General features: G+C 58.5%; 1 protein-coding gene across 1 annotated transcript; it reads left to right on the top strand.

The window, feature by feature from the left end:
* Window positions 1–13: 13 nt before the first annotated feature.
* MUC3A (mucin 3A, cell surface associated) lies at window positions 14–9,408 on the top strand (the record flags this gene model as incomplete). Its single annotated transcript, XM_032461040.1, is given in 13 exon segments — window positions 14–2,986; window positions 3,190–3,194; window positions 3,289–4,025; window positions 4,130–4,231; window positions 5,179–5,294; window positions 5,404–5,462; window positions 6,076–6,224; window positions 6,610–6,675; window positions 7,036–7,198; window positions 7,373–7,547; window positions 7,630–7,717; window positions 7,976–8,028; window positions 8,196–9,408. Coding segments are annotated over 13 exon segments (4,728 nt in total), but the record flags the coding sequence as incomplete, so codon positions are not given.
* Window positions 9,409–10,676: the final 1,268 nt, after the last annotated feature.

Here is a 10,676-nt window from a genome sequence, read left to right as displayed (position 1 = left end):
CCGCCACCGCCACCCCGCCACCGCCACCATCACACGGGAAATCACCACTCCCGCCGACACGGCCGCCCCCGCCACCTCCATCACAACCCCTCTGCCCACCCCCTCCACGACAGGAACCACCGTGACAGCCACGGCACACCTGCGAACCACACCCACCCCGGCAGCCCCACGGAGTACCTCGGGCATCACTCCCCCAACCGCCTACTCCACGGGAGGCTCAAGCACATCTGCAGTTACCTCGCCTCTCCCTAGCCCTGCTTCCCTGCAGACATCCAGAACCCTAGCTCCGTCTCCTGAGCCTTCGGGCACGCCCACCAGCACACCCACCACCCGCTCCACATCCACCAGCCCCACTGCCTCCTTGACCATCACCACTGACCTCACCTCCACACCCACTCTCTCCAGCCTGGCCCCCACCCACACGCGTGTCATCCCGTCCTCCCCCACCGTCCACACCACAGCCGCAACACTCAGTGCCCTCACCACCTCGGCCACGATGCCCGACACGACATCCGTGCCCCCAAGGACCCACCGCGCTGCCTCTCCCTCCGTCACTGCAGCCGCTCCCGGGACCTCTGCAGCCTCCCCTTCCACGTCCACCAGCAGTAGCAGGACCACCCCGCCCCAGGGGGCCACCGCTGCCTCCACCAGCACCAGCACCAGCACCGGCCCCGGCACCAGCACACTGCACACGACCACGCTTCCTCCCTCCAGTGACACGCCTGCACAGCCTTTCACGACAGGCACTACTTCTCAGCCCCCAGTCACATCATCGGTCACCCCCAGGCGCACCGCCAGCTCCCTGGCCTCCCACGCCTCCTCTCCAGTGACCACCGATACCTTCACCTCAGCCACGAGCCTGCCTCTGTCTTCTCCTCCTGCCTCAAGCGCACGGCCAGCCCCCACTTCCGCCCCGCACCCGAGCCCTCTCTCCACCTTGGTCACCACCATCCCCACCACCCAGGCCACGTCCACCCCTCCACCTCCCACTGGGACCCCCACCCCCATCGCAACAGGAATCACCACGCCCACTGACACCGCAACCCCCGCCACCTCCGCCTCGATCACAACCCTCTGGCCCACTCCCTCCACCACCGACACCACCGCGACGGCCACCTCACCCCTGCGAACCACACCCAGCCCGACAACACCGCACACTACTCCAGGCAGCCCGTCCTCAACCTTCTACCCCACTGGAAGCACAGTCACGTCGGCAGTGGCCTCCTCCCCCTCTACCTCTGCCGGCCCGCACACCTCCACCACCACAGCTCCATCTTCTGCCAGTACAGGCATCTCCACCGCCACGCCAACCACCACCAACTCCACATCCACTAGGACCCCTGGCTCACTGACCACCCTGACCGGCCTCAGCTCCAGCAAGTCACCAAGCCCCACAAGTGTCATGCCCTCTTCCGGCCCCCTGCACATCCCAGGCACCACTCTCGCTGTCACCACCACCTCTGCCCCGCTGCCTGCTACCACATCCCCGCTCACAAGTGCCCACGGCACTGCCACCCCCTCCCTCACCACCAGCACTCCGGTTCCATCCGCTGGCCCCTCTCCCACGCCTGCCAGCAGGCCCAAGGCCACTCAGGCCGAGAGTAGCCCTCCGCCGGCCACGAGCAGCAGCACACTGAGCACCAGCACGGTCCCACCTAGCAAGGACATGCCCTCACAGTCCCCCAGGACAGAGAGGACTTCCGTTCCGCCAATCACCTCATCCGTCACCCCCACAAACACAGTCGGCTCCCCCACCTCCCCCACTTCCTCTCGAGGGGCCGCCAAGACCGGGACCTCATCCACGAGCCTGCCTCTGTCCTCTCCTCCTGCCTCAAGCGCAGAGCCAGTCCCCACTTCCGCCCCCAAACCTAGACCTCTCTCCACCTTGGTCACCACCATCCCCACCACCCAGGCCACGTCCACCCCTCCACCTCCCCCTAGTACTCCCAGCACCGCCACCGCCACCGCCACCGCCACCATCACACGGGAAATCACCACTCCCGCCGACACGGCCGCCCCCGCCACCTCCATCACAACCCCTCTGCCCACCCCCTCCACGACAGGAACCACCGTGACAGCCACGGCACACCTGCGAACCACACCCACCCCGGCAGCCCCACGGAGTACCTCGGGCATCACTCCCCCAACCGCCTACTCCACGGGAGGCTCAAGCACATCTGCAGTTACCTCGCCTCTCCCTAGCCCTGCTTCCCTGCAGACATCCAGAACCCTAGCTCCGTCTCCTGAGCCTTCGGGCACGCCCACCAGCACACCCACCACCCGCTCCACATCCACCAGCCCCACTGCCTCCTTGACCATCACCACTGACCTCACCTCCACACCCACTCTCTCCAGCCTGGCCCCCACCCACACGCGTGTCATCCCGTCCTCCCCCACCGTCCACACCACAGCCGCAACACTCAGTGCCCTCACCACCTCGGCCACGATGCCCGACACGACATCCGTGCCCCCAAGGACCCACCGCGCTGCCTCTCCCTCCGTCACTGCAGCCGCTCCCGGGACCTCTGCAGCCTCCCCTTCCACGTCCACCAGCAGTAGCAGGACCACCCCGCCCCAGGGGGCCACCGCTGCCTCCACCAGCACCAGCACCAGCACCGGCCCCGGCACCAGCACACTGCACACGACCACGCTTCCTCCCTCCAGTGACACGCCTGCACAGCCTTTCACGACAGGCACTACTTCTCAGCCCCCAGTCACATCATCGGTCACCCCCAGGCGCACCGCCAGCTCCCTGGCCTCCCACGCCTCCTCTCCAGTGACCACCGATACCTTCACCTCAGCCACGAGCCTGCCTCTGTCTTCTCCTCCTGCCTCAAGCGCACGGCCAGCCCCCACTTCCGCCCCGCACCCGAGCCCTCTCTCCACCTTGGTCACCACCATCCCCACCACCCAGTCCACGTCCACCCCTCCACCTCCCCCTAGTACTCCCAGCACTGCCACCGCCATCACCTCCGCCGCCGCCGCTGCCGCCACCACCAACATCACCACCATCATCACACCGGAAGGCACCATTCCAGATCCGGCGGCCCTCGCTACCTCCATCATAAACACTATTCCCACCCCGTTTACTAATGTAAGAACCACGACAGTCAGCGTAGTGCCAACCTCTGTGTCCGATACATCTTCAGGGATTAATTCTAGTGTTTCTTCCTCTTTGTCTTTCCTTAGTGTCCGTACGTCTACAAATGCAATAAGTACTCCTTTTAGTACTATTATCTCATCCTCTGTTCCACCCTTCACAATGTTTTCTTCTCATTCTTTTGGTAGTCGTTCAGTGGTTAGTAGTAAAACTAAATCTTTTCCTACCTCGTCACGTATCCCCAACAGAGATAGCTTAGGTTCCACTTCTGTGACTGCTGTTCTTTCTTCATCTTCTTCTGAAACGTCAAGTATTTCTCCAACCGTATCATCTCCAGTTACCTCTTCTACTGCAACAACCACTGTTTTGACTGTTTCTTCTACGACACAATGTCCCGAATCTATCTCTGTTACAATAGTGTCTTCGTCTCCCACTGCACCATGCATGCAAATGGAACAAAATACTCAAGTTTCTTCTCCGCGCACTATCCCGTTATCTGTTTTTACCTCTACTACTGAAATGGCCACCTCTGTTAGTTCCATCCCCATGAGATCTATTTTTCCTTCAAAATTGGATACTTCGTCAGAAACTGAGCCCTCCAACATAACTGATGCTCCTAGTTCTATCCTCCCTGGAACTGTCCCCTTTAACACCGTTTTGATGAGCACACAAAGAGCCATCATCGGGACGAAAATGAACCTGCACTTAGTAACTACCACACGTGCACCTGGCTTCAGTCGCCTCCCGCTGATCACAAAACCAAGGAGCAGATATTCAACCGCCATGTTGACTTCAAGCAAGTTTACCAGCCGCACCCCATCCACTACCAGGAATTCAGGGATACCGGTGGCCACCCTTCCATCACCCAGGACAACTTCGACCAGTATTCAGATGACCATGCAGGCTAGATTGAACGGCATCCCAGGTTGGATCTCCTGCCTCCTTGTTGCCTTTCCTCCATCTCCTGCTAAATTCCCATGATCAAGGTCAGTCCTGTTTCAAACGTCCCCTTTTTCCTGTGCTACCCAGGCCCTTGTTACAATGGTGGCACCTGGATTCAGGGTAGCTGCTCCTGCCCCAGAACTTTCTATGGCTCCCTCTGCCAGTTTGCCGTGGAACAGATGGATATAGGTGAGTTGCTCTCTGCACTTTCTCTTAGTAGTTGCCACTTGCTCTCCCTGAGCCCAGCCACTTTGCCCAGTCACTTCATCCCTGCCCTCTTCCCCATGCTCCCCACTACCCCATACCACGCCTCCTTTTCCCCTTCACCTCCAGGAGGTAGCCAGGGCCATGCTCTTTCCCGGGACCTCCACTCTGTCTGGGCTGATTGGAGGTATATTGTTTTCTGCTGTAATAAATTACCATAAACTTAGCAGACGAACAATACAAATTTTTTATTTTACATTTCTGTAGGCTAGAAGTCTGACATGAGTCTTCCTGGGTTAAATCAAGGTGTCAGCAGGGCTGTGGTCTTTCTGGAGGCTCAACAAGGGAATCCATTTCTTTGCTCTTTCCAGTTTCCCGACCCTCCCACATTCCTTGTTTCAGGGACCTCTTTTTCCATCTTCGACACCAGGAACAGTGCATTTCTGTGCCTTTTTCCATACTCACATCTTCCTCTGACTGATTCTGACTTCTGCCTCCCTCTTCCACTGCTAAGGACCCTGCGACTAAGCTGGGCCCACCCAGATAATTCATGTTAATTTTCCATATTAATGTCAGCTGATTAGTACCCTTAACTTCATCGGTATCTTTGAATCCTCCTTGCCATGAAGCATAATATATTTACAGGTTCTTGGAATTAGGTGTCGGCATCTTTAGGGGTCATTATTCTGCTTCCCACTGGGGCAGATGAGGGAGAGACCACTGGCCTGACTGGTGTACATCCCAACTTCCATTGTTTTCCTCATCTCAGGGAACTCATCACAGAATTCCTACCTCTCTCCCTCCTGCTCTTTAGTCAGTCCTCAGGGGACATGGAGAGGGGCAGCAGAAGCAGCCTCTGGGTTGGGGTGGTGGTGGTGACATCAGACAGGAGTGGATGGTGAAGTGACCACAGCAGGGCATGTTGTGCGCAGACACAGTGGACGCTGAAGTGGGTATGGAGGTATCTGTCAACCAGGAATTCTCCTCGGACCTCAATGACAACACTTCTCAGTCCTACAAGAATTTCAGCAACAGCTTCCTGGATCAGGTGAGGGGGAAGGCAAGCAAACACAAAGGTCCTCCCCTGGAGCTGGGCACCCCTGGGTGCCCTCTGGCCTGGAGGTTCAGACATGAGACCAGAAATCTTGGCATTTCAGATACAGAGAATTTACCAAAATGTGCAGGGGTTCAAGGATGTGAAGATCCTGTCCCTGAGGTACGAGACCCTTCTGGGGCAGAGGAGGGAGTGTCAAGGGGGGGGGAAGGTGATACAAAGGAGGACTGGAGAATCCATCCCTTGCTTTAGGAACCATCGGATTTCATAAAGAGAGGGGTGGAGGGAGGATGCCAGGGAACCCCTCCATGGGGGGTATTTTGTGATCATTTTCTAGATCATTTCTCTGTCGGGGGGATGCCACCCCTCTTCTTGAAGCACGTTGGAAGGAGAATGATCGCATGGGACATGCCTGAGGGTTGGTAGGAAGCCTGGTGTCTGGACCATAGCTGGTCTCTTTCTGGTTGGCACCTACTCTGCTGAATGGGTTAGAAGAGTGAGGCAGAGTGTCCAGGAGGCCCTGGTTTGATTATGGCTTGATGCAGTGCAAAGAGAATGTCAATCATTCTTTGTCTCACCTACCCAGACTGATAAATGCAGAGATGCTGGCAACCCCTTCTGGATGTAATGTGTCCAGAATGCCAATGCATTGCCTCTGCCCCTATACCCCCAACACCCATATATTTGTGGTTGGTCCAGAAGTGCCCTTCTAAAGACCTATGTAGCCTGGCCCTGGGCACTTCTTGAGGGCCTCCTGCCCCCTCGCCCCCCTCAGGAATGGCAGCATTGTGGTGGACTATCTGGTTCGGCTAGAGTTACCCTTCAGCCTCCAACTGGAGAGTGAGTATGAGAAGGTGAAGATAGCCCTGAAGGAGGAGCTCCAGAATGTCAGCCAAGATGGGAACAGCTGCCAGAATGACCAGGGTGAGCAGAGACTGAGGGCCTTGGCCTGGAGGGAGGGGTCAGGGTCACTGCCACCATCCCAGCCTGCTCCAGCTCAGACAGGGGCCTCCTTGGGATCAGGTGCCAGCCCTGCGGTACTTCTGGCAGGTTGGGAGAGGAGACACAGGTCTACAGCCAACTGGGTCAAGGATGGAGCTGAGAAGGGGCTTGCCAAAACCTGGGGGCTGCAGAAGAGACAGTTTCACTCAAGATTTCCAGGGTGGCTGAGGGTCCCTGATTATTTGGGGGAGATGAGGAAGGCCAAAAGGGCTCTCCCTTATGGCCCATCCACACCTCCCCCATACTGACAGACCCTTCTCTGTGCCTCCCCCAATTCTTCCTGTACCTGTGTGGTTCTCCCCCCAAGTCCTGTGTTTTAAGCCTGATTCCATCAAGTTGAACAACATCACCAGGACGGAGCTGTCCCCAGAAGGTGAGAGGTGGGGCAAAGGACTGAGTGGCCCCAGGAAGCCGTGACCCCTCCCACAAGGGACATCTGTCCCTAGAGAGGAGGGGGAGACCTTTCGGGGTGGCAAGTGATGTGACCCCCACAGGGCTGCCTCCCTGGCCCTTGTTAGCAGCTTCCACCTGAGGGCCAGCAGGGGAGGTGAGGAGCGGGTAAGAGGCCTGCCCTCCCCTCCCCTCATCTAATCCCAGAGTGTACCCCTTGACACCCCACCTTCGGGAATCCATTTTCAGGAAGTCCTCATCCATTTTCAGAGTCATCATAGCCAGACCCCAGAGTAGAGTGGATGAGGTCTTTGTCTTTGCAACCCCCTATCTACCCCTCCAGCCATCTGTAGCCGCGCTGCTGCCGAGGGCTACGAGGATTTCTACTTCCCCTTGCTGGTGGAGAACCGGCTCCGCTGTGTCACCAAATGCACGAGGGGCGTGGACGGCGCCATCGACTGTCATCAGGGCCAGTGTCTTCTGGAGAGGAGCGGTCCTGCTTGCCGGTGAGGCCCCGCCCACAATCAGGCGGGCCAATCACCCGACTTCACCCAACCGGCCCCGCCCGAGGCCCCGCCCACTGGCCCCGTCCACCTGCCAGCCCCAGCGTGCTCTAGGGGCGCCAGTGGACCAGGCCCGGGAGGTGGTGATGGTATGTGACCTGTGACCCCCTCCCCCAGCTGCTTCTCCACGGACACGCACTGGTTCTTGGGCCCCCGCTGCGAGGTGTCCATTCCCTGGAGGGCGCTTGTCGGGGGCCTGGCGGGGGCCTCAGCGCTGATGCTGCTGCTGGTGGCGCTGAGCGTCTTCCTGGCACGCTCCCGGAAGAGTGGCGGCCAAGGCGGAGGCCGGTGAGTGAGCTTGGGGCAGAAGGGTGAGGGTGGCACAGGGGTCCCAGATAGGGCGGCCCTGTGCTGATGGCGGCGCTCCGACACAGTCCTGGGATGACAGAAAGTGGTTCGAGACCTGGGATGAGAATACCGTGGGGACTTTTTTAAAGTTGGGCTTCGAGGATGACGGAACAGGTGAGTCCTGCCACCTGGGGAAGGGGACAAGGACGCGCCCCTTGGGGGGGCTTGAGCAGGACTGGATGACCTCTCTTGCCCAGGGCAGGCATATACATCTTGTCCCCAATCTTGTGCCCTTGCTTCCCTGCACCCCTTCTAGTGCCCAGGTCCTGCACAGGCCATCCTGGCAGGGCAGGCACAGGGGCACAGGAGCCCCCTGAGGCCCTGCCTTCCTAACATTTCCTTCCTTCCCCCTTTCTCCTCTTTTCTCTCTAGTCAAGGATGGAGACTTCCATGTGGCTTTGGAGAATGTGGACAGCAATGTGAGGGTGAGAGGCCAAGGAGGGGTGATAGTAAGCTCTCCCAGGCATCCAGTTCCAGATGGCCCTCTCCCAGAGGGCAGGGCTGGGCTGGGTCCAGGAGGCAGTGACTTCCCAGCCAGCCCCAGTAGGGTGGCTCCCTGTTCTCACTCTGTGTCTCACGAATTCTGTGGCAGATGCACATCCACAGATCTGAAGTGACCTCGTCCTCGCTGTGAGTCCCGCACTACCTTCTCCATCCCGTCCTGGGCAGCGGAAAGAACCATCTGCATTGCATTTCAAGAGGTGGCCAAGGACTTGTGCAGCTGTCTGCTGGTTTCCCTGGGCAAAATCAGACTCTCCCCCAACCCCCTTCCTTCTCCCAATTTGGGTGAAACCCATCTGGAGACTCAGTTCAAATCCAGGCTCTTCCACTGTGGGACCTTGGGCAAGTCAGTAACTTCTCTGAACCTCAGTTTCATCACCTGTAAAATGAATGCGGCACATTCGTCCTGATACCTGGTGGAATTACTGTGAAAACCAGATATGCTTGGTCAGACCTCTGTCCCAGTGCACCTTCCTGTGTCGGCCCTCATGCTTATATGGCTTCTCTTAGATCCTCAAGCCCCACATCCTTCCCTGGGTCTCAGGCCTCTATCTCTCATTTTCCCGTGTACATCCCCATGGCCTGTTCCTCACCCCACACCTGCAGCCAGCCTGCAGCCCGCCCTCCCCACCCTCTGTGTGTGACCCCCTGCTGTTCTCCTTGCTCCCTTCAAGCTCCTCTTCTGCACCCACTTAGGTCACCCCTCCCCCACCCCAGTGCCTCGCCCTGTGTCTCCCCCTAGTTTCCATATTTCCCCCTTCCCCATCTTTGTACCCTCAGCCCTAAATCCTGCCCCCATCTCAGTGCCCCAGTCCTAAATCCTCCCTCCCCCAGCCCCTGCCCTGTCCCTAGCTAAGGATGCCCTCTGCTTCTTAGGACCCCCAGCTCCATTCTGAGGCCTCATCCCTTCCTGTCACCCCAAGGGCCCTGGACCCTGGTGGATGGGGGTGGGAGGTAGGTTTCCCCAGGCCAGGTCCCCCAATCTGAGGCCCCATCCCTTCCTGTCACCCCAAGGGCCCTGGATCCTGGTGGGTGAGGCTGGGAGGTAGGTTTCCCCAAGTCCCTGAAGATGAGGGGAAGTGGGACCCCGAAGTGGAACAGCTCCCCCAGCAGCTCCTCCTCATTCCCCTAACTCTCCCTCCCCTCCCTTACTGCTTCCCCTCTTCCCACCCCCTTCTCACCTCCCCTCCCCCTTCCTCTTCCTGGTCTCACCCCTATCCCTACAGTAACCACTGAAGCCAGAAGCCCCCTGCCTCCTTTGCAGAAAGATCTCATTTGGGGACAGGAAGTTTGCGAGTCTCCAATTCTCCCAAGTGAATATAATATAGCATTTATTGTAAATGAAACTGCTCTGTGTCTTTCTCTTGCTCATTCTCCAGTGCCTCCACTTGGTTGGGGAACAAAGACCTCAGGGGAGGGGTTGTAGGAGGGCCTGGGAGCCCCACTTTCTCCCAGCAAGAAAAAAAGGGGTCTGTGGGCAGCCCTCAGGGGCCATGACTGTCCTCAAAGGGAACAGAGAGATTGGAGGACCCATCTTCTTAGGGAGTGGGTGGGAGCAGGAGGTGGCAGCTGCTGGGTTTGTCACCTGGGCCCCTTGACGTCAGGAGCTTAGGGCTGGATCAGGGAGGTGGGTGACTCAGGCTGGGTCAGCTGTCATTTGTGCTAGGCATCCCCAAAGACCTTCAGACTACAAGCCTTTGTGTGGCAGACACAGCCTGGGGCTGCGGCCCTCTTGTTCCCACTATTGTGTGCAGCCACGCCTGCCGGACTGAAGCTGAGGGTGGTCAGGGCCGGACAAATGAGGTTCTTTAGGTGGGGGGGGGTGTCAGAAAGTCCCCTGGGACCTTTGTCCAGGATGGGAGAGGAACTGGCAATGGCCAGTGTGAGGGTGGAGACCAGACCCATAAAGCCCCAGGTGTGAGTGGGAGCCCCACCCAGCAGAAGCACTAGTGGTCAGAGGTGGCCCTGGGGAAGGCACCGTGCTACTTCAGAAGGGCCAGCTGGAGGTGGATGATGAGGAAGGAAAGGCCGGAGGGGGACCTGTCAGGAGTCAGGGTGGAGGATCCTTCACTTGGCCTGGCCTGTTGCTGACAGCTTCTTCCAGGGTTCTGTCACCCCTTCCTCCATAGTCACTATCTCCTGGTACTTCTTGGCCCCCGCCTCTTAGCAACCATCACACACTCTCACCTCTGACTTCCTGTCCCTCCCTCTTGCCCTGCCCCACCCATGACTCTGCCTTCTGCTTTATAGAGACCCTGGCTGAGGGCAGTCCAGGTCTTCCAGACTTAGGCAGGAGAGTTGACCAGCTGCCCTTAGGCCAACTCCCTGTGGTCATTATGTGTCACCCACTTAGCCCCATCATCACGCCTCCACCCTGGGCCAGGTGCTGTCCTTCCCAAGGCAAAGGTCTCCGGGGTCCTTTATATAGCTGGTCCCTCCCTGGGAGGCACTTATTTCTCTGTCCCTCCTGATGAGGGAAGACCCTGCAGCCAGGACTTCACTCTCTGGGAGATGCTGGTGATCTGGATCCTACCGCTGGCTCTCTGGCTTTCTGTGCCCACTGCTGTCACAC

Source organism: Camelus ferus, chromosome 18 (assembly GCF_009834535.1).
Source record: "Camelus ferus isolate YT-003-E chromosome 18, BCGSAC_Cfer_1.0, whole genome shotgun sequence".
NCBI lineage: Eukaryota > Metazoa > Chordata > Mammalia > Artiodactyla > Camelidae > Camelus > Camelus ferus.
Note: the sequence above shows the minus strand (reverse complement) of the source record. Positions and strands in the feature narration are given on the sequence as shown.